General features: G+C 47.5%; 2 protein-coding genes across 3 annotated transcripts in view; one reads left to right on the top strand and one right to left on the bottom strand.

Annotated features, from left to right (window-relative positions):
* Positions 1-9,238, top strand: part of CSPG4 (chondroitin sulfate proteoglycan 4) — a 74,502-nt gene extending 65,264 nt beyond the window's left edge. Inside the window, exons 9-10 of the mRNA XM_067534678.1 lie at positions 3,277-3,460; positions 4,182-9,238. Of these exons, the coding sequence (XP_067390779.1) occupies positions 3,277-3,460; positions 4,182-6,136 (2,139 nt within the window). The 3' untranslated portion in view covers positions 6,137-9,238. The remainder of the gene's footprint in view (positions 1-3,276; positions 3,461-4,181) is intronic.
* Positions 1-12,989, bottom strand: part of CIMAP1C (ciliary microtubule associated protein 1C) — a 107,650-nt gene extending 94,661 nt beyond the window's left edge. The window contains exons 1-3 of one of the 2 annotated variants that reach the window (XR_010917393.1): positions 12,962-12,989; positions 10,807-10,966; positions 6,184-6,314 (exon numbers count right to left, since the gene is read on the bottom strand). The gene's annotated coding sequence lies outside the window, so the exon portion shown is untranslated. Of the gene's footprint in view, positions 1-6,183; positions 6,315-10,806; positions 10,967-12,961 lie in introns of those variants that run through there. The other variant, XM_067534679.1, reaches the window with a different exon arrangement.
* Positions 12,990-24,066: the final 11,077 nt, after the last annotated feature.

The raw sequence follows: 24,066 nt of genomic DNA, 5'->3' as shown, positions 1-24,066 counted from the left end.
TCTCATGCAGGATGTTTCCTCCCAAATCACAAACCAAAAAAAAAAAAAAAGACATCATTGTCTATCTCAAGTGGGTGCCACAGTGCACCCATTTCTGCACAAATCTTGGTTCTGGTTGCTTCCCCTATACCCTGGGGCCTAAAACACCCTTGGTTCTGCCATGGGAATCTTGGAACTCTGGAGCCCTGCCTTTAATAGCAGTTCAGAATCAATTCAGAATTTGGCTCGCCACACTCCCCTCTGTGCTACTACATTATTTTGCAGAGCAGATTGTAAGAACAGGTATGCTTAGACTGAGCACACTCACCTGCTGCCTTTCCTTTTGTGGAGGGACAGATGGGATCCAGTATATTTCTCAAACTATAGATTATATTGCAGTTTGCTGGCTGTTCGTCTCTTTCTCCTCCTCTCTTATCTTTCTTCTTCTGCCTTTCTTTTCCTTCTTTTCTTTCTCTTTTTTTATCATCGCCATTTCTAACTCAACACACACACGTCTCTCTTACGGAAAAAGTCTTATAAAATGCTATAGTAAATGCACTAATAGGATTCTACAGAAATTACTCTAAAACCCTTTAGAATGGAACAGAGAATTTTACCCTCACTACACAATTCAAAAGGGTGGCCTGGACGTGATACTGAAAGGTGGCCTGATTGTTCTCTCTAAGAATTTTTCATAAAGGATGCAGCATTCCTGGGTAGTTTCTAATCTTTGGTAGCCATGATTTGATCTTTGGTCTAGTGATTATAGCAGGAAACTTGGAGTTGGAAGAGCTGGGATCTATTCTCAGCAATGCCACTGAGTTGTTGTGCTGGTCACTTCACCTCTCTGTGCCTTTGGTAAAATTAGGATGATGATACTCACCCACCTTATAATGTGCTTTGAGATTCTTGGATGAAAGGTGCTATACAAGCACAGAGTATTATTACTATTCTGTTCTCTTCTCTGGGGGTTATAAACACCCAACCACATCTGTAACAGGCTGTCAGAACAGAAGAGCAAATATGCAGGAAAACACTGCCTGTCTCACCCAGCACTGCTCTGATTGAGACCTCCTCAGAGATCCCCAGCACAGAACTCAAACCACATTTACTTTTCATTTTTCATCTTCGTTTCAATCCCCACCCTCCTGGACGGTCCCAGCAAGCAACAGGGCTGCAAACACTATCCCGTCAGATAGGCACTGAATTCTTCTGCCATAGCTAGCCAATGAAATATTCACCAAGTTACCACAGCAACACATGCAGTTGCCATGGCTTCCTTGACATCACACTCCAGAAAGGCTGTGGCAGATGATGGTCCCAGTGTCCCCAGCAATATGTGAACAGGCGAACAAACTGTTCAAACTGGGTCACCTTTTATGGGGTTTCAAATTAGGCATCCCCCTCCAGAAATCTACTGCTGCCTTCAACAGGGTGAGGGACGTGCAGACGTGGAAACATCTAGATTAAAGAGAGGACAGAGGGTACTTTAATCATTTTTACAAAAAAAGAGCTAGGGCTTGCTATTCAAATCAGGCACACACGGCCATGCACACAGAAGTACAACTGCCATGTAAATCGTGCACACATTGATCGTGGCTGCACATGCAAATCAGGGTTCTGTAATTGACCATTTGTGCCCACAATTAGCTGATTTTTAAGCAAAAAATCAAGGTGACTGAACATAGAAAGTAGGTGCATTTTTTTGCATGTGCAATTCTGCCTGCCTAGTTCTGGAGAACTGCATTTAGGGGAGGCACCGCACTCTAATTTAATCCTGATTTAAACAACTACAACTTTAAAGTGACAGTTTCTTTTGCTAGTAAATCTATGAATGGGTTGCCCATATTCCCCCACCTCACTTCAGAGTGAAGATCTGTCTGAGTACTGTGCTTCTCATATCCCTCCATAGTAGCCATTCTCAGCCCGACAAGCAAAGGGCTGGGAGAAGAATCAGTCATCTTTCAGCATCTATCCACAATGTCATTATTATATATACCACCTATAGTTCCCACCTCAGATCCTGCTCCCATTGCACTAGACACTGCACAGACGTATTATGAGAGACAGTCCCAGCCCTAAAGTGCTTACAATCTAAATAAACAAGACAGAAATACTGGGAAGGCAATTGACATGCCCAAGATCAATCAGCAGCAAAGTCAGAAATAGAACCCACCTCCCCTGGTACCCAGGCCAGCAGCATACCCACTAGACCAAGACGTGGATCCACTACCACTTATTGTTTTAAGCTACTCCCTTCCATCTGTGTTTACTCCAATCCTTTGACCTTCTGCTCTGCTCCTGCCCACATCTCTCCCTCTTGCCCATTCTCAGGCCAATGCAGACTGAAGGCCTCTTTAGCACTGCTTGTGCCCATCATGCAAATAGAAGTGTTGCCCCCGTGGCCTGAGTGGTAGCCAAAATTCGAGGCCTTGCAGCGTTGTTTCCATTAGGATGAGAAATCATTGATACAAATAAGTTATATTCTAGATGTACTCTTGTGTATTTACTACGTACACACAGGCCTGTTTCCTTGAACATATAGAAACAAAGAGAAGGTCGTTTCCTTGCTCAGAAATCCCCACATCTGCTCTTCCAGCAAGCTCAATGCCCAAGAAGCACTGTTTCTCTGAGCATCACACACACAGCTCCTTATCCTGGCTTTCTGCCTCCAAAACACACTGCTTGCAACCAGTATCTTACATGCTGCACTTGCACCAGGGAAAGTCCTCAGTCCACACAGCTTAGTTCTGACCTGCCATGAGGCCACTGCCTTGGGCAGTCCAGTAGGCCCCTGCCCCATCATCTGTAACTGTTTTTATTAAATAAAGAGGCTTGCTCCTTCTTTTGAGCCTGAAAGAGGGTGCTTGGCATCCCATTGGCTTTAGGATCTGAAACACCTCCAGTGGCAGCCACTAGCACTTTTTAGCATAACAGAGGGCTTGATCCTCCCATTTTTCTGTATTGGGCACCTAGAGGGGCATGGAAGATTGCTCTAATCAACGGATCATGCTAAGAGCTAGGAGTCAGGAATTCTGGGTCCTACTCCCTACTGTCCCATCATCTCATTGTACAACCTAGGGCAAGTTGCTGTGCCTCAGTTTCCCCACCTGTACAACACTGATAATGATACTGCAATGATTGGAGAGCTATAAATAAGACAGATGGGTAGATCTCTTGCATGCTGGCTGGCTGTAGCATCCTCCCCAGGAAATACATTCAGTGAGGATTATTTCCACTCTTCTATTTTGCTCTGATTAAAAGATTGTTTGCTTGTTTGGTTTTGTTTCAAACCAGGTGGATAGTGGAATAATTTTTTACCAGCACAAGATGCCTCAGCAGCCATTTTGGCTAGCCCAGGATGCTATTCACTTCCGAATCTCTTCCCCACCCGCAGAAACAGATTCATACATCCTTGGAGTGTTGGTCTCGTTTGAGGCAAGCTGTCCCCAGCTCTCAACGAAGCTGTGGAGAAACCAAGGTAAAAGAGCCCTGGGACTGTTGGGAACAAAGCTGCTCTGGCTGTCATGAACAGACTGGAGAGGCTGTGGCTCAGGGGAGGGAGGGTGCAGACAATGTCATACAGGAAGCAAGGAACACGGGAGCAGTACTGAACTTTGCTAGCTTCTGTCTGTGTTACCGAGGGGTCTGAGGGAGGGTGCAGACAATGTCATACAGGAAGCAAGGAACACGGGAGCAGTACTGAACTTTGCTAGCTTCTGTCTGTGTTACCGAGGGGTCTTAGGAATGGCCATGCTGAGATTCCAGTTAGGAAGGCAACCCCATGCCAGAAAGCACTTCAGCACAATGGGTGCTGAGCAAATGTTTGAATACTTTCCTGAATCGAGGCCCCTCTGCTGCAAGGATTTTCATCCTCCTCTTTTCTCAGTCCTTCCTTTCCTGTGGTTTCCCTCTTCCTTCTCTACCTCTCAATCTTCCTTGATTCCTTTCCTTCCCTCTTGTTCTCTTGCAAAACCATTGTGCTTAATTACTTTGTTCTCCTTCCCCTTCCTCCAGCTTTCCTATGCACCTCTCTTCTTCCCTTCTTTGAGCTCTCCTCCATAACATGCTCTGTTTTAGCTCTGCCATCTCTCTCTCCCACCCCTCCCTCACCTCTCCAGCATTTCACCCTTTCTGGTTCCTCCTTGCTGAATGCTGTTGTCATCGAGACAGTCACGGGACTGTGTTCTCTCTTCTTCCAGGCCTCAGGATCCTGGAAGCTCAAAGAGCAGAGATTGACACCTCAATGCTGGATGCTTCTAACCTTTTGACCAAAGTTCCGGAGTCCAAGCGGGCATCCTATGATGTAGTGTTCCTAGTTACAGAGCTGCCCATCCATGGGCACCTTTCTGTTGCTGATGTACTCATCAGTAAAGAGCATCCTTACTTCCTGCAGTCTGATGTGGTCATGGGTAACCTGCAATACGCTCACCATGGGTCTGGGAGCCTGAAAGATAATTTCAGATTTAAGACTTGGCTGCAGCCTAGGGCTATGGAGTTTACACAGCCTCCACAGGAAGTAGGGGGCTTGGTCATTTCTGAAGCATTCAACATAACAGTGAGTGAGATCAATGAGAAGCCACCTCGCCTTGTGAAGCAAGGCCGTGCTCTGCAGGTTCGCCATGGATCCTCGGCAGTGCTCTCCCAAGACCACTTGGCTGTAGTAGATCCTGACAGTTCCCCTGAAGAGGTTGATTACAGAATCCTCAAGGGGCCAGCCAATGGCTTCCTGGCAAACACACACAACAAACAGGTACCTATCAGCCAGTTCACTCAAGCAGACATCAATGCCGGGCACCTAACGTTCATCACCAATGGAAGTAGTTCTCCTGGGTCCTTAGAGCTGAGCATCTCCGATGGGCATAATCCACCCATCTTCACTTCTCTGGAGATTGAGGTGCTGCCTGAAGCAACAACCGTGATGAGCCAGATACCCCTGGAGATACCCCAAGGCCTAAACATTGCATTGCTGTCCCGAGAGCACCTATTGGGAGCATCACACCCAGGGGAACAAGAGGTCCTTTACACAATCATCAGGGATCCAAAATTTGGCCAATTAAGGGTCAATCAAAACCCAGCAAGAAGCTTTTCCCAGAAGCAAGTGGACAATGGTGAAGTGACTTTTACTTTCACAGATTTCACCTCCGCCAAGGACGAATTCCAGTTCCTCTCAATGTCAAGAGGAGCAAACACATCAGGGGGAGTGAATGTGACAGTCAAGGCCTTGGTCAGGACATGGCAGGGGATTCTGTGGCCGAGGAGAACCACCGTCCTTCTGGACACCAGTGTCCTTGATGCCAGTGAGTTGGCCAACAAGACAAAGAGCATCCCAGCTTTTACAATCCTCAGAGCACCCCAGGGCAGCCATTTTGTGAAAGTCTCAGGAGACAAAGAGAGCCAGCATGCTCCCATTGATACCTTCACCCAACGTGACCTCGAGCAGGGGCTGATTGGGCTGGAAGTGCTAGAAATCGAAGATGCTGGCCCCCACTTGCTGAATGACAGCTTTCTCTTCGAGCTGGCAGCTGATGGGGTGCCACCCGCCATGGACTTGCTGAGGTATAGCACAGAGCCATACAACTCCTCTGTGCAATACAGAACGCCACTGCTCAGAGCCCCCCACATCCCAGAGTCGAGTGGCAGGCAAACACCCCAAGAGGTTAGCCCCTCCTCACAAACATGGGCCACCCAGCCCCAAAGCTCTGACCGGCTGCGCCATAACACCAGCAAGCACGACACACTTCCAACAGTCTGGCGGGGCCATGAATCCACGACAAGTCCCTCTCCTGTGGAGGGGGGCACATTCCTCAGCTTCATCGAAGCCAATATGTTCAGCGTGATCATTCCCATCTGCCTTATCATCCTCCTCCTGGCATTAATCCTTCCCCTGCTCTTTTATCTCCACAAACGCAACAAGACCGGGAAGCACAACGTCCAGGGGACAACTTCCAAACCCAAGAATGGGGCAGTGGTCGACCGGGAAACCTTCCGCAAGACTGACCCGAACCAAGCCATTCCTTTAACGACTGTGAACACCCTGGAGGCGAAAGGACCAGGACCAACGGCCCAAGGGCCAGGAGGGCAGCAGGACCCTGAGCTACTTCAGTACTGCAGGACATCCAACCCCGCCTTAAAAAATAACCAGTACTGGGTCTGAACACTGGGCTGAGAAGCTAAAAGGGCAAGACTGTCTCCAACCAGAGCTCTTCAGCCTCCTTGATTGTCATGGAGTCGTCCTGCCTCTTCCTCCTCCCTGACAAACAGGAGGACTCTTGAGGACGCTGGGTCTCCCAGATGGATCCAGAGTCTCACTGGTATGACAGCAGGGAATCTCCCTGAAGGGAAAAAATATCCTGAAGTCCCAGGTCTCCCAATTATTTGGGAGAGATGGGAGGGGGGAGGGAAAGAACGGCTGAAAGCCAGGTAACTCCTGTGGGTGAATTAGCTGTGCAGTGTAATGAATCAGGGGGGTATGGGAAAGTTATAGGAATACAGTGTGTCCCCAGGGAATCCTTTCCAGGCAAATATTTCACCACCTAAATAGCTATGGTCATGTGCTCTGGGAAGGAGTTACAGACAACACCTGAGTAATTGATACAATAAATTATAGCATATGTAGATCCTAGCTGGCCCATCTCGCCCCGTACCAACACAGGAGTGTCTGCACTTAACCATTTCAGTGAGGGTAGCGGGATAAGAGCTTTTCACCAGAGTGCTTTCCAAGTTCTGAAGCACAAGACAAGATTAAGAACAATTTGCACTGAGTCAGGATTGAAATAGAGCCCTCCCAATTCCCCCAGGCTAGGCAGGCTGAGGCACTGGTGCGTAGGGTTGGAAAAACTCTACTACTGTTGCCAAGGGAATTTAAACAGTCACCACCCATTTGGAAAAGCTCTCTCTTTTTCTTTGAATATTTGTCATGTGTTTCATCAGATGGATTGAACAGTCATTTACACATATTGCACAACAGGTAGAAGGAATTTAACAGATTACAAAACCGGAGCATGTTTACAATGATGAAGGTCTATCAGGATGACACTCATCTGAGACGTCTGTCAGTGTGTGGAATGTATTTTATTAAACAGATAACAAACATATGGGGCCCGATTCTCAGCTGGTGTAAGTCGGCATAGCTCCACTGATTTACACCAGCTGAGGATCTGGTCCTGTACTATATCAGACCTGATATCAGTGTACATCAGGAGTAACCCTACAGAAATGAAAGGAGATACATGTGAGAGAAGAATTAGATCCATTATAAGAACACTGTGCACTCCAATATGGCAGAAGTACACAGAACAAAGTGCCTTTTCCAGATGGATCAAGTGATAATATTGTTATAAACAAACTTTCTGATACTCTCCAGAGGGAATATCCTCCAGCCCTGTTTTAGGCCCTGCTAACTCTAGAACAACATTTGGAAAAAATGAGTCAGATCCTCGGGTCTAGCTCAGTTTCTCCACAGATAGAACTCCTATGGACGTCAATGGAAATTAACTGGAGTAAGGACAGAGAAAAAATTGAGTTCTGAACTCAGGCTCTAACCCAATAATTATATTGCTACAGCTGAGAATCAGTTCTCTCATTGAGATTGGTGTAAATCTGGTATAACCCCACTGAAGCCAATGGAGTTATGACAGATGTACACCATTCTAACTCAGTAGAACTTGGCCTTAATTTAAATTTACTTTTACTGTTCCTTCCAAAACCAAATGTTCGGTCCCAGAAGCACTGTGAGGTTCCTGTTATATCTAGTGTCAATACAAAGATGAGACATGTTTATTTTGCCGATGCTGAAGTTTACTGTGTACGTACGGGGCCAAATTTTTAGACTTTCAGGTGCTAAATTGCAAGTCTGACTCACGAGATCCTAAACTCCAGTATGTGCATGTGTGCAAACCCTGCTTTGTGTGCACAGATATCCATGTGCATAGGCAAGTCAGAGTATGCGCACTTATCAGTATTTGCATGCTTAGAAATGCATGTGCGATATAGCATGCATCTTTGAAAATCTGGCCCCAGGGTTTCTATAGTAACCAGCATCTTGTCTCTAAGACTGTTCTTGTGCGGTAGGACACTGGTGCAGCGAGGCCTTGTGATGGGCTGGAATGAAGTGCAGTGGAGCTGAGGGCTAGGTTCCATTCCAGTGGGAGGAAGAAGGAGGCAAAGACTCATTTCAGGTTTTCCTCTTCCTCATTTGCAGTCATGGCGCATGCTGCCTGTGCGACACTAGAAATGTAGCATTCAAGAAAGTAAGACTGACGGCCCTAACTGGAGCAAGATAGTGAAGACTTCTCACACACAGCTCTGTCAGTCCAAATACCTCTGCTGTTCCAATTCTGGCCAGGTCTGCATGCAGCTTAGCCAATGCACCTGGTTTCTGTCTTGCAGCAACTCTACCACTCCAGGTGCATCTCTGATTCCAGGCGCATCTCTGCCAATACACCCGAAACTTGATGGGTAATACTCCTAGACCCCCACAGAGCTCTGCCAGTGCACCTCACTCCTGACCTGCAAAGTCCTTCTACTATGGCCTAGCAGAGAAGGCACTGGACTATGACTCAGGAGATCTAGCTTCTATTCCTGGCTTGGCCATTGTCCTGCTGGGTGAGCTTGGGCAACTCACTTCTGCACTGTGCCTCAGTTTCCCCATCTGTAAAATGACATGAATGATGCTTACCTCTTTTGTAAGGCGCTTTGAGATATACTGATGGAAAGAGCTAGGTATTACCATTCCAGCAATGTCACTAGTGTCAGAAGACTCCCTCACCCTGTTCACTTTCACACAATAAAAGCAATTCAAATTCTCCGCCTCCTCCCAGGTTAACCCCAGACTGGAATTTTGCACCTCACTTGTCTAATAATAAAGGAGTCCAGTGGCATTACTATGAATCAGAGTCAGGGATGGAGCCTTTGGGTGGGACAAGACACGTATGGGGCCGAATTTTTAGACTTGCAGGTGCTAAATTGCAAGTCTGACTCAATAGTCTGACTCAAGTCTGACTGAATAGTTCATATAGCGGCAACATTGTTTAAAGCTACCTTGAAGAGTTTGCTTTTGTATTTTCCTTTATATGCATTTTGCTTCACACCAGCAGATTCGATAATTTATAATAAAGAAAGCAATTTTGTAATGAACATTGAAATAAAAAAATTATTTTTAAAGCACATGGTCATGTGGAGACATCCCTGTAGAAGGAAATATTGAGCCACAGGACACATCTGACCTACTGTAACCTGAATGAGCCCAAACATATACCGGGACAGATTCTGCTGCTAATTACAGTGAGATGTAAATCCAGTACAAGTCCATTGTCTTCACTCAGGTTACTCTGGATTTACACCAGTGAATCTGAGGGCAGAATTTAGCTCAGTGTATGTCCCTGTATTGCCAAATCTGCAGTCCTAGAGACTCATGCACTCCAATGCCCATGCTGCAGTGTCTCTCACCAGTGATCTTCCAGCATGACCTTAGAGGTGTCAGTTTCACAAGGTGGCCAGGTGCTCAGCTGCTGTCAATCAGTGGAGCTCCACTGCCTTCAATGAAGTCAATTTACACCCTCTGAGAAACTGACCAGTGGCAGCAGCCTGGCATTATCTTGCAGAGAAATCTGCAGCTGGAGCTCCTTTGGAAAGAAGAGCAGGATTTCACTTAGCCTGGAAACCCTCTTGTTACATGCATTGTTCCTGTGCTCCAGTTGTAAAGGGCAAGTAAATGAATACAGTCAAAGGAGAAAGACTTGCTAGACAGGACTGTGACTAGTCTCTAGTTTCTCCGCACCATGTTGCTTGCTCTCAGCTGGACACACAGATCCACCCCATGACCTGCTGCATAATTGTCATGCATCGTCTACACTCTACCAATACTGGGGCTTTGGAACAGATCTGTCAGCCAGTTATATTGAAATCCTGAACCTAGCCACGGAACGTAGGTTCTTTTTCATCACTTAAACACAAGCAACAGGGACTCTTAGCCTGGTTTTCTTTGCCCTTGCTCCACTCAGACCATGGTCTAATTCTACTGACGTCAGTGGAATCAATCCTGATTTACACCAGTAAAAGTGAAAGGAGACTAATGCCCCCAGTCAGGCAATTTCGGTCCAAAATCTCAACTTTCTCCAGCTTCTGTGTATTTATATGCTACAAATGACAACCTTCTGGCACTTAACCTAGCCTCAAAACAAACAGGCAGTGGGTCGGACTGTCTCCTGTGCCAAAATCTGCTTGGGATCGGGGAGCAGGGTGATGAACAGTCAGATAGCCAGTAAAGCCCGCCCCATCTCTGGTATAACTCAGAGCTGTTTAAGGGCTATTCTAACTTATACCAGCTGGTTCAGGTCCCCAAGGGTTCCTACACCAGCTGTGGTTCTCAGATAGTCATTTACAGCCAGATTCTGCCTGAGTGTCACCAAGTGCCAGAACAGGAGAGACTCTGGCCCAATATATCTACAAACCTGCCCTACAATATAGCAGTGCCTGCTGCTGTTACACAAACTGTCCAGCAGCAGTTAGCTATTAATAATCTCAACAGGGCCAGACACCTGCAATGGGACAGGAAGGCATATATTTTGTGTGTTGAACTTTCATCCTGAAGATGCTAGTGCACAAGCAACAGAGTTAAACATCGTGTTAATTTACAGCGCAGTTTCTAAAGAGCTTTTACAAACAAGAGAGTGTTTAATGGTTCTCGGAATATAATGTTCTCGCATCAGAGGTAGAAAATGACCTTTTACATTTTTACTGGAGATAGAACAAACTCATCAGAAAACTCCTGGTGCCTTTAAATAGGGATGCCTTCAGCTATTATGCTACCTTAGCATCACTCACCTGATATCCAGGTGAGGAGGGAGTTGGATTTCAACTCTGAGCTGACCTTGGAGGAGCTGTTCTGTCTGCTAGTCAAAGTATTTTCTTTGCTGTACACACCTCTGACATGATGCATCTCATGGGTTTGTCTCTTGATTGAGAGCTGGGGCCGCAATATTCCCTGCGGAACCAGTTTAAATCACTTAAAAATATGGAAACAAACTTTGAACTTTAAAACATATATACAGCTGTACCAGGTTGTGTGCCAAATGTGTACAGCTGTACCAGTATGCGTGCTGCTGAACAATATGAGTTACATATGCAGAGCTGTGAGTGTATCACATATGCACTGTTGTATATGCACCTGATAAGGACCTCTCTGTGCTCCAGATGTGCACATCTATCTACTCCACAGCCACATGTATGTCACTTGGAGGACTTGCCTTCCGAGTAGAATAAGTTTGAGGTATAACTCAAGAGTTGCCCCTAGCTTGACTCTGTCCGCACACACAAAAATCTCTGGCTTGAGTTAGGTGGTGCTTTAATCTCGAGCTAGGTGGCCCATCAGGGGCAGCATGGGTTGAAGCCTGAGCGTGGGTGATGCTAGAACTAGTAATGTGGTGGGGATGCAGCTACTCTGGCAGCTCATACAAAGATGCTGGGCAGCTCTCGTGTTGTTGTGCAGTGTGGCCACTCTCCCTCGAGCTAGGCTAGCTCTGGAGTTTACTCAAGTGTGGATAATGCAAGCTAACCCTGTAGTGAAGACAAGCCCAGACAGCTTCAGAACCCAGTACGGGAGTTGCGGGAATCCTTTGGAGACAGAAAATCCCTGCGGAAAGCTGAGACTTTTTTTTCTTCTCTCTAATTTCCCTTTCTCGCACTAAGCACCAGTTTCATAACAAGAGAAAAGGAGGGGTGAGGAGACAATGTGGGTAGGGAGTCCTGCAGTGGGCCCTGCTGAGAGGGAAGATTGGGGGGGGACCATTCCCAACCTGAGCTCAGGCACAGCTCTCACACTGTAGCCAGCCCAAACTTACCCCTCTTTGGGGTTTGGCTTCATTAACATGAACGTTAATGATAACACAACAGAAAGTTCAGCTTCAGCATTCTCCCCAAGACTGGCTGCTCCTAGGGTTCCTCTCTCTGGCCTGCTCAGCCCACACCATAGATCTTCTCTCTCTAGAGAGCCACTTCCACCTTCCTTTATATCTGGGGAGGAGGGAGATAACAAGCACCCTGCCTCAATGAGTCAGCAGAACCCACGTAACCCTTTCCAGGCTGGATCAACACCTGCTAACGGGGGAGGGGAGTTGGGCAAACACTGGAAACCTGTTACACAGGGATAACACAGCTAGTTTGCCCTTAGCTCAGTTCTAATCTTCCTAGAAAAGCCCCAATTCAGACACAAACACAGCCCTGCACACACACTCAGCAACACAGAGATGGTGCACACCTGCACCAACACATAGACACAATCACATACACTCACTTGCACGGACACATATGCACAAACACCCTCAGACATGCAAGCAACGCCATGCAGACACAGAAAGTCACATGTGCCATGATACAGACTGAGACACGTTCTTATAGATACACACAGACTTGGAATAAGCCAACAAATAATAAATATTACAGTTATTTGTATTACAGTAGCACCTGGAAGCTCTATAGCAGGACCCCATTGTGCTGGGTACTGCACACAGACATAAGAGTCAGGCCCTTCCCCAAAGAGTTTATAGTCTAAATCGCCAAGACAGGCAAAAGGTGGGAGGTGAAACAGAAGCGCAGAGCGGGGAAGTGACTTGTCCAAGCTCACCCAGCCGGTCAGCGGCAGAGCTGGAAACAGAATCCAGGTCTCCTGACTCCCCCGTCCAGTGCTCTGTCCACATTGCCTTTCATACATAGTCTCAAATGCACAAACATGCATGCATACAAATGTAATCACCTGCACATACACACACACACACACATCCTTGCGCATGCACCCACAAGTGTGTGCAGAAACATGCACGGGAATTCTGTAGATACAGGATACAAATGAGCAATACTACTACTTAGTATTGACACAGCATGCTCATACATGCATACATACCTACCCACACAGAACTCTGGTCATTCTAAGCTCACCGAGCCCCGTGATATTGCAGTAAAACGCTAACTAGAATATTCTCACCCCCCAAAAGGACATCAGCATTGTGAGCATCCACAGAGCAGCCTCTAGACATGATAGCATGGACTCCAGCAGCATGCATGTGCTTCCTCACAGCAGTGCCCTGGCACTGCCAGCTGGGATTCCAGCGGCATGAGCCTCTACTCCACAGTGCCCCATCCATGCTATCTGGGACATCAGCTGAGATCCATGAAATTGAGCAAGGATCACAGATTTCCATCCTCTGGATGGAGCCAAGAAGCTGTTGCATTAAAGATACTCCCATGTGTGGGTAGCTAATGCGGCTTCTGTATTTCTAAGGCTACTTACAAAGCAATGGAATGAGAAAGGCTGAGGCGGGTGGTGTGGGGAAGGAACAGCTGGGGCTGTGTTCCATGATTGTGAGAGGGGGCACTCTGGGCAACGGGGTCCTGCAGGTCAGCTGTGGAATGAATGGACTGTTTATTTCAAAGGGCTGACACTCCACAGCTGTCTCTGCCTGGCCACTCAATGGGCAAAAGAAGAACAGCATGATCCAAGCATCAAGGCGACGGAGAGCCCTGATGAGGTCATGCAACACTTGACATCCCCTTCCTCTGCCGAGAGTTCAATGTCCCAGCATACACACCCTCACCATGCTCCATCAATGGAGCTCAGTCTCCCCAGCGCAGGGAATGTGACTCAGCCAGCCCTGGAGTTCACCCACATGCTTTCACCACCAAAGGTCCTCTACCTTGTCTTGTATCAAAGACTGGCCCCTCCTGGGGGAGAGGGGAATTGATTCTCCAGGCACCATTGACCCAAGGGTCTCAAAACACTTCCCACAACCTCACAACCCCTCTGGGAGCTTGGTAAGTGATACAGATAAGGATCACTCTGTTCGCCCACAAGGTGCACTAGAACATACAACCCTGCACCCCAGCTGAGGGCAGGGAGGGGGGAACGCTGGATTCCATTGGAATTGCAGCGGGGATTTCAGGGAGGTAGAATGGAGGTAACGGCGCTTGGCAGAACAGGGCCCCAACCCAACAGGCCTCTGTATACGCTAAAGAAGAAGAAGAAGGGAATGGAGTTGGGATTTAGGCAGATTACCAGGGTTAACGTCCCTCTATTGTCTGCGATCCCTACAGACACACACAGGGAGGAGCAGTCCTCAGTTCTACCTCACATTGGAAAGACAGCACTTCCAGAACCCCCTGCCAGCAGGCTGGGGCATTGGTTCAGAACCGACTCAGAGAGGAGACTAGCATCTGATCAGCCATCCACACCTCCCCTGCGACACTTGGGCTTTCTTTGGAGCAGGCCCCACCAACTGCTGACCCAGCCAAACTGTGCCTAGCTTGTCAGCACTGTGATAGGATCAAAGCTCAAAGTGGTATGGCTAGAGGACCACTGGCTTCACACAGAGCATTTCCCCTAAACCTGCTGACCATCTTCAGAATAACACTGGGGTATTCCTTCAGCTCCTTCAATATCTCCACTTGCAAGACATCTGGATGCTCTGAGAAGCCCTACTACAGCTGCAGGTAGCAGGATTATCTCGATAACACCATGTTTGAGATGAGTAGCAATACTAGCACAGGCACTGTGATCATTCCAGGTTTTAATTCTTGCCAAAGCAGGTGGACTTTAAAAATTAGCAGGTTGCCTCATTCAGTGGTTTCATCTGGTGTAATGCGTGTGCTACACTTTGCAGCAATCAGTCCACAGTCAACCAGCTGCTAGAAACTGCACTGAGCGGGTTGCAACCAGTATGCACTTTGCACATGCACCCACACACTCGTGCACAAACGTCTGAGACGATTATACTGAAAGAACTCGGGTGCAGGGTCTCCCGTGTACATTTCTCGTAGGACACTCCCCCAGTGGCCCAGGGCCAGGATTGGAGGGACAGGGCCCCCTGTCCCAGGAGGCTCTCCACTAATTTGGGGGGGTGGAGTTATTACCCCATATCAGAGCAGGCCAGTTGGAGGGGAGGTTACACAGGGCTGGAAGTGCGATTGTGAGGTGGGGGTGCAGCGACAGGATGGTGGGAAGCACTGAAATGATGCCTCCGGTTCTGAGTCCTTCACAGAAAAAGCCGCTGTGCAGCAGAGAAGGAAGGAGGAGCTGCAAAAGGCTGACGTTATCGCTCCTTAGGCCTTGGCCGCTGTTTTCAAATCCCAAACTCTACAGCTCATGGCTGCCCTCCCAGTCCCCGGGGGCCTTCAGACAGGCAGCTGGTGAACAAGGCTCAGCTGCATCCTACTAGAATTCCAGCTTCTCCTTCTTTTTGCCAGGCCAAATACCTTGGCCACCACCAGCCCCAGGGAGACAGAATAATTAATGATGGAACTGTGCCTTTAATTGGCAGGGAAACTCCAGCTTCCCTTACTCAGGCCCACTTCAAAACTAAATGGGAGCCTGTCCCCATAGAAACTGCAGGGGCAGCATTCTCAGACTAGAATGGGGCTGGACCAATGGCTGCTCAGCACTGAGCTCCAACCAAGGAGGGGGGCTCTTAAAGGAACAGCGAACTGTAATCTTCCAGGGCTGCCATACAGAATTTCTTTGTGACAAGTAAATCTACCAGGCCCACTGGATTCCAGCCCACGTGTGGACACCTTTGCATTTTCACATACTGGAACTTAGTTGGATTGCTCCATTGCTATCTAATCCAGACCATAACCTTAAGAATAATTTACATTCCTGTAGCAACTTTCATCCCCTCCATCTATCTACGTACAGCACCAGTGAAACACAGTCACTGGATCTGGGGTGGCAAAAAGGAACCAGTTACAGCAAAATGTACACTGCACAAATAAGTGAGCTGTTGGGAGAAGAAAATTTGACTAAGAAACCTAACAACTCCCTGAGGATCTCTGATCTTTGAATGGAGCCCAAAGGACTTGTCTAATACAAAAAAATAAATCAGTAATAATGAAGGCATAACAGGGTTGTTAATGTCCACCCAGAGCAGAAGAATCATAGAATCGTAGGACTGGAAGGGACCTCGAGAAGTCTTCTAGTCCTGTCCCCTGCACTTAAGGCAGGACCAAGCATTATCTAGACCATCGTTGACAGGTGTCTGTCCAAGAGGATGGGAGCTTCTGTGTTTAAAGTTTCCTCTGAAAGATTAATAACATTAATGGAGATGTTTAAGAAACCAGGGGCCCAATTCGCCATTGCACTGTGTGTTGCATAGTCACTTAGGTACCAAGCGGTATCACCACTGTGATCTGGTAACGTTTTAGACCATCTTTGCACTCTCTTTTCACCAGCATACATTTCACATGCACAAGGTGCAGGGAAATGGAGAACATATAAAAGAAAAAAATTATGGGGGTTGGGGTTTTGGTTTTTTTAAGGAAAAAACATTGTTGGGGAGACAAGGGAAGCCCCTTCAGAAACCTCTGAGCTCTGCTAATGTAGAAAGCTACTGAACTATAGCATGTTTGACATCGGTCTCATGTCCTCCAGACCCCATGTGCTGGTACCAGGATCCACAAGCTGTGTTAGCCTGTCTGAAATTTGGAGAGCCGTGGAGAACCAACTGAGCTAGATTATTTAGACTGTAAACTCTTTGGAGCAGAGGCTGCCTTTTTGTTCTGTTTTTGTACAGTACCTAGCGCAACAGGGTCCTGGGCCATGACTGGGGCTGCTAGGCACTATGACCATACAAATCATTAATAATAATGCTGTGAGGCTGTGCCCAGTAAGCCAGCTAGACCTATGACAGCAGAGCCTATTGTCTTCATGAATCCAGTGGGAACAATGCATTTGTAATACCACAGCTTTCAGAGTGTTCTGGGCCCTTACGCAGCTCCTAGCCAATGGAATAGAGGCCTGCAAACTCCTACACCATGAGGAAGCTGCTGATGAACTCAGAATGGAAATGGGAAATGTCTCAAGTTTGTCACATTAGGTTTGACCTGCATGCTAATCAGGAGGAATTAGCTGTGCTAAATTATTAACAATGCTTTGCCCTAATATAGCACCTTCCACCTGAAGATCTGAAAGCCCATTACAAGCAATAATGATTTAAGCCTCATAAAACCCCAAGTGAAGTGTGTGCAGGTCACTCGAGGGAGAGTAGAGACAGGACTCGGTTGTAATGGCTATAAAGAGGATTATTTATTGAGGCTGCCGGACACAGATGAACCCTGTTCATTCTGGCCCCCAGACTGACTAATGCAGCCTTGTGCTGCCCAATTTCATTATAGAGAGAATCCCTGAGTCATAGCCTGGGCTAAGCAGTCATGGAGGGGACTGCTGTCCAACGACAGTATCATTATCCTCATTTCACAGGAAACTGAGGCACAGAGAGTAAGAAACTGCCTAACATCACAGGTCAAATCCATGGCAGAGACAAGGATTGAGCCAAAGGGTCAAATTCTCCCCCGTGTAACTCAGTTGTCTTCAGTGGATTAATTTAGCCTCAGATCTCCTCACTCGCAGCCTGGTGCTGTAGCCATAAAGCCATACTTCCCCTCCTAAATTCCTCAGGATCAGTTTCCTCTCAAGCCTGCCTATCAGCCTGCAGTTACCATGGGGTTAATTTAATCCAAGCAATTCATCTAACATAGCCCAAGAACTAGGAAGGATTTGGACATGGATTTCCTCAAGCCATCCATCTGCAGACTGTTTCCACTGCACTTCCTGAGTTTAGGCAGGGGGGTGGGGGAGGGCAGGCATCAAAATCTGATCCAGTGAAGTCAGAGGTCACATTCCCTGAATTCCAGGCAAGAAGAAAAGAAATGTGCACATTATTCTCTTGGAATTGAACAACAAAGGGAGCGGAGCAATGGGTGCAGCATGGAACCTGTCTAGACTGGCCAAGGAGGCAGCTCTGCGCAGAGTCTGGCATGGAAGACAGCTCTGAACACAAAACATTTCCTGCTCCATGTGCTGACTGCTTTCTCCAATGGGCACCTCAGCCCGGAGGCACCATCTCAGTGAGATCTGGCTGGGGCAGGGTGCACTGGTGGGTTTCTAATCCTTTTCCAGCTAAAGCGCAAAGGTAATGAAGTGCATAGTGAGTTGGTGCCACAACCCAGATTAGAGCCCAGCTGGTCTCCCAGTTGTTTTCTTTGGATAGTACAAAGTTCACAGCCTCCTGGAGAGCAACACAATGGTTTGAGACAGCATCTCCAAGAGGCTGCTGAATATTCCAGTCCACATCTTCCTAAAATTTAAGATGGAAGTTTGGGTCTGGATCCAGATCCAGATCCAAACTCCTCCAAAGTACAAAGGATTAGGGCCAGTTTTAGCTCAGCCTGTTTTAAAAATAGGAGCCAGATGGGAGGTTCTAATCCAGATCCCCAGAGCCGGAGGCATTCAGATTTTAGTTCAGACTCATTTCTGTTGGAACGTCAGTGAACGCTTCATTTATTACTTCACTGCCTGGATTTTGGAGGTGGTTTCTAAGGACTTGCATGATGCAGTTTGGTTTCGACAGGAACCTTTCAGCATGTCTGTGGCTGTCCCACCTTGGGAGCTCAGTAAAGTTAACAGACTAAGTAGGCTTGGTCTCTACAGGACTTGAATGTGAATCCTATAGAGAAAACAGTGCTGCAGGAAGTGGTGTGGGTTATTCAGTAGTCATTCAGCAGGGTCATTCCCTGCAGTCAGAGTTAAGGGGGCACTGGGCTGCCATAGGCATCTTTCATATGAGACACAATGCCGTCTATGCCTGGAGTATATGAGTTATTGCATATCTACCTGGCCAAGGAGTTACTTGCCAATGCAAAGAACAATGGGGATAAAAGACAAAAATAAGGCTCTGGATCTCTATCCTCATTGTGCTTTGCCTCAGCAATCGGCCCCCGTGCCTCGTATGATCTACAATAGCAAGGCACAAATATAGAAGGAGAAGAGAAGAGAACTTTGCTTTACGCAGATGACATTCTGCTGTTCATCATGAAACCAAATACCTGCAGGCACCTAAGACAGGGATTCAACCTAATCTCTGTTCCCATAATCAACAAACCAAAGACATATGCCATTATAGTCAGAGATTGCCCACCCGCACGAATCTGTGATCCTGAGCCCAGCATGGAGTAAAGAGGGCTTCAACTACATTGGAATAATAACTCACGCAAACATGAACTGCCCTGTAGCACAAAATCGACTTCTGTCTAGTTGAACACATCAACAGAGATTTAAACCAGATGGCCCGTTCCACTGCTAACCTGAGCATGGAGAGTTGGAGCACAGCAGCACAATGCAATAGTTAGAGCAGACCACAGGATTGCTGGTTCTGACATTTCCCCTGTGGCATTATACAAGTTCTTTAGAAAGGCAGGGTATTCTAATGGGTAGAGCACTGGACTGGGAGTCAGTTTTATTCCCACCTCTGCCACTGATCTGTTTCAGATCTTCGGCAAGTCAATTCCCCTCTCTGTGCCTTTGTTTTACCCTCCCATCCCCGTGTTTGTCTGGTCTTTTTAGATCATAAGCTCTTCAATTGAGTGGAATGTTTCTTATTACATGTTTGTACAGCACCTAGCACAACAGGGCCTGATCTTGGTTGGGCCCCTAAGCACTACATGTGACACCAATAATAAATGGTGATTGCCGGGGCAGATACCAGACTAGACAGGCCACTGGTTTGAACTGGTGTCGCAATGTCCATGCCCCCTTTATTCCTTGAAATGAAAATCAGCTGCAGACTCCCGTTCCTTTTCCAGTACCTACCCATGATACTCCCAACTTCTTTGCTCTGATCTCTACATACATTTCCAGGATTATCTAGGAAGGTCTAAAGAACAAAAGCAAATACAAGCTTCTGCAGGACAGTAAAGTAATCAGTGGGCCAGCTCTCTGATACTTCAGCAAAATACAATCAGGCACCCCACCTAAAGTATCTAACAGACTGTATATCAGAAACCACACACCCATATGAGAAATCAGCCTTTCCAGTTACACCAAGAAATCAATAACCTCTGTGCATGCCACAAAGATCAGATAACCAGGTGGGTCAAAATCACCTTAATTATTTGCAAACACACCAGAAAGAAATTGTGTAACAACTCACAAATATTTCCATCCTCTCCAGACTTTGCCTCTGTGATGCCACAGTTAGAAGGACACTGAGAACACTGACACACCTACAGCAACTGTCTCAGGTGTCAGATTCGTCCAGTAATACAACATTCAAAAAGGGGATGGGGTAGAGACTGCAGCAGCCCGTGCCTGGGTTTGAAAATGAATCATGAAAACTCAGCAAAGCAGGCAGGTCTGAAGGATGAATTGACCATTCTCTATGCAACTCCCACCACCACCACCACAGAACAGCACCTAAAAGAAAACCATGATGCAACCTTACTGGATACTATGTAACATGGACAACTCTCCTAGGTAGAGGTGTTGTCCACAATGCACCCACTCAGCCCCATGGAGATTATTCTCACCAAAGTCTCCTGTGCCATGGCGCTCCCCAACAAATGAATTCACAAGCAAAATGCTTCAAAGTGACGAGGGATTTTTGAGCATCTCCATATTCAGGGACCCAACTTGAGATCCCTGATTTCCAGCAGGTGGGTGCTCAGCACTTTCCGAAATAAACTGATCACTTTTGAAAATCTTGGTCTCGACCACTGCTGGCGAGGACGTGGCTAAATAAACTGGCCCTGGCATAGAATCTGAAGCTGCCCATTTGGTCACACATACATCAAAGCCTCTAGAAAGCCAACATGCACTTGGGGGAAAAAAAGAAAAGCAGGCAGCAGGCCAGTATGTGCTGTCAGACCTAACCCTGACATTTACCAAACCTCAGCAAAACAGCTTTCCTCAAAATAGTAACAAAAGCAGCGAGGAATGCCCGCCACATTACAACTCACATGAGAAAACCCTTACAATTACAAGATGGCTAAACAAAATACAGGGCAAGAAATGCCACAGAGGGACAGATCGGAGCCTGGATTACAACGTCCCAAGGCTGGGTTGAAGACCATTGGGCTTCAGCCAATAAACCACTGGTATCGTGCAAAAGAACAAAGACACCTAACCTTGGGCTACAACTACAATGTGCTTTATCTAGAAAGAGGCCTGTTTCTTATTTGCATACAGAACAAAAAGCATCTTCACAGTGTTACCAATTCTCAAGATTTTGTTGTTTATCGTAAAGCTTCAGAATTGTGAGAAGGTCAGCTACAAAAATAAGTCCATTTCTAGTTCTCATGAAGAAAAGGTGGAAAATGTAAACCAAGTGCTCTGGAAAGGCTCAGAGACGGAAAGGCAAATAAACTCAGCCCACAATTTATTATTTTGTTCTCTTATGATTTTGGGGGCCTGATTCCTGGTTTTTGAAACTACTCATCACTTGGGACCCAGTCAAGCGCCCGCAAAGCCCTCTGCATTTCTGTCCATCTAGAGCTGCACAAACAGCCCCCACTCTTTGTTGCTCTAGAAGCCAAAGCTGTATTACAAAACCACCCAGGGCTGTGCCGGATATGTGAGCAGGTGCAGCACAACTGGTGCTGAGTATGGCTTAATTGCAGGTGTTGCCAAGGACCAACCACATTCAGCACTGTTTCAAAATTCATGGGTAAAACTTACTGAAAACCCCAACTGTTTCTTCTTACCTAGCCATTCAAACTTACCAGGGTAGCAGCTAGAGCACTAGGCTGTGACTCAGGAGACTGGGGGTCTAGTCTTCGTTCTGCCCAAGGGACTAGGATCGTAGCTTTTGGCAAACCCTTGCTCGTGCCAGGTGACCAGGGGGAGTGCCAGGGCTCTGAGTTGGCACCAAGCATTCTCTCTGTCAGGTGCTTGGCTGACTGGTTCTTGCTCACATGCTCAGTGGCTCACTGATTGCCATAGGTGGGGTCGGGGAGGAATTTTCCCCCAGGTCAGATTGGCAGTGACCTTGGGGGATTTTCACCTTCCTCTACAGCATGTGAGTGCGGGTCACTTGCCAGAATGATCTGGGTTTATCTTATTTAATCATTTCTCTGTTATTAGAGAGACCTTGAGGACTGGCGCACCTCAGTTCCTCCTATTCTCTGCCTGTGGCACAAAGCAGTCTGGTCTCCTGTGGGCTGTAATTCTTTGGTCCAGTTTTGGTTGCTTGCCTTTTTGTGTGGTTGCTGAGTGGGGTTTGTGGCCTGTGAGATACAGGAGGACAAGCTAGATGATCTTGTGGGCCCTTCTGGCCTTAAATTCTATGACTAAGTCCGGGCCCTTTGATGAGTCCAGCTTTGTGGCAGGTTATATTTTATACCTCAAATCGGATGCATCATTGAAGAGCATCCCTTTACAGGGGGGACAGCTCCCTGCACAGGTGTGGACACTGCCACTGTGCCTGAAGTGAATGGCATTCCAGCCGGGCCCAGCTAACGAAGAGAAGTCTCCCCACACGTCTGGTGTCGATTAGTGCACTGAACTGGCACGATACACTCCTGCGCCACGCTGATTGTTTCCAGCAAGAATCCTGTTGAGCAGGCCCAGCGTGAGGCCTGGATGGCTGCCTAGAATCACATGCCTGCCTTCTCTTCTTGGCAACACTTCCTCCCTGCTTCAGACGCCTCGCATTGGCTTCCCCCTTGACACACACAACCAGAGGGCACCCTTGCCCTGTCCGGAACTGGCGCTAATGAAATCAAGCCCCATTTGGAAAGCAAAGGGATTCTTTGGGGGTTAGGTAGATCATCTGCGGTCTGGTACTGGGGATGGAGTGGGAGAGAAAGATCTCCAAATTGCCAGGCCTGGGGCCTCTGGAGCTTGATAATTAGCCATCAGAGTGGGGAAGGAGAGAGGGCTTCCTTCACCTCCAGAGGAAGGACACCCTCTCAGGCTGAATGGGTACACTGGGAAAGAAAATGGCCCCCCTCTGAGAAGGGTTCCTCGCTCCTGCTAAAAACCAGGCATTGTCCTGCAATCCAGGCTGACAGATCCAGCTCCTGGAGGGAGCCTGTCAGCCCAGGATGCAGGATCCTGCACTATGTCTTACCTCCTGAGAGGCAAGGTCACCAGGACATCTCCCTGCCCCAGCAGAGTGATCAATCTATCCCAGGGCATCTCGTCCTGCAGAATATCTGAGCCAGAGAGCCTCCTAGTGTCTGATCTGCCCACCTTGAGTGCAGGATTCCCCCAGGACATCCCATACCTTATCTGTCTGCTCTCAGACAGCCTCATCCTCCAAAGTGCCTGATGCCCTGAGATGTCTCAGGCTCCTGGAATGTCACAGTATCTCTGATCCTCCCCCAAGAAACCTTCCTTGGAGGTCTCCTCCTGATAGTGTCTGACTTCCCATGACATCCCATTCCCCACAAGTTCTGGATGCCCCAGGCACTTGATTCTGTAATGTGTCTTGGAATAGTTCACCCCTCTCTCCCCAAGTGTTGAATACCCTAGAACTTCCCCTCAGAGTGACTGCCCAGCCCTCCTAGTGAACTGGTCTCCCAGAGCAACTCAGCATCTGGACAATCAAATGGCCACAGGCACCTGATCAACAGCATCCTCCCTCTCCCAGAACTCCACCCAGCTCCTTACAAAATGTTCATACAAATTGCTCTGATTTAAAAAAAAAAAAAAAAAAACCACTGTCTAGCCAGGGTGTTTGAACCAATCCTAGTTATCAGGGAAAGCGAATGTCAATCCCAGCTGGGTATTAGGAAAGGAGGGAAGCTTCAAAAGGCTATTCCTGAAAAAAACAGATGGCGCCAAGCTGGAGTCATCCCAGATCGTGGGGTCAGGGGCAAAATGTTTGCATTTGAACTGATGCAGCTTCTCTTCTTTATGACCAGGGTGAAAGTTCTGGTTCTGGACCCAGTACGGAGGTCTCCAGAGTTAGCAGGCACCACTGAGCTCTGAATTATAGCCCTCCTGGGTTTGGTTCTGTAACACTCAGCTGCTGGCAGATGCAGGCACAGCTCAAACCCTTGGCTACTGTCAGCAGGGGGTTAAGCCTTTTCTTTATCAAGGGTGCAGCACTCCAGGCCAGCTTGAACTCTTCTTTGTTTAGCAGAAATCGCACACAGTACAAGTCACTCCAGGCTTGAATGCTGTAAGGAGCATTACATCAGAAGCTAGGTATGTAAGCAAGCAGGAACACAGCCACAAGCTCAGACATGCGCCAACAAGCAGATACCAACACTGGCTGCAAACCTGCAGGGCATTCTCAAGCCCATATAAACAGCCCCTTCTCT

This window comes from Emydura macquarii, unplaced genomic scaffold, assembly GCF_026122565.2.
Source record: "Emydura macquarii macquarii isolate MOO-44397 ecotype Brisbane River unplaced genomic scaffold, CSIRO-AGI_Emac_v2 contig_3451, whole genome shotgun sequence".
NCBI lineage: Eukaryota > Metazoa > Chordata > Testudines > Chelidae > Emydura > Emydura macquarii.
This window is presented reverse-complemented; position numbering and strand designations above follow the sequence as displayed.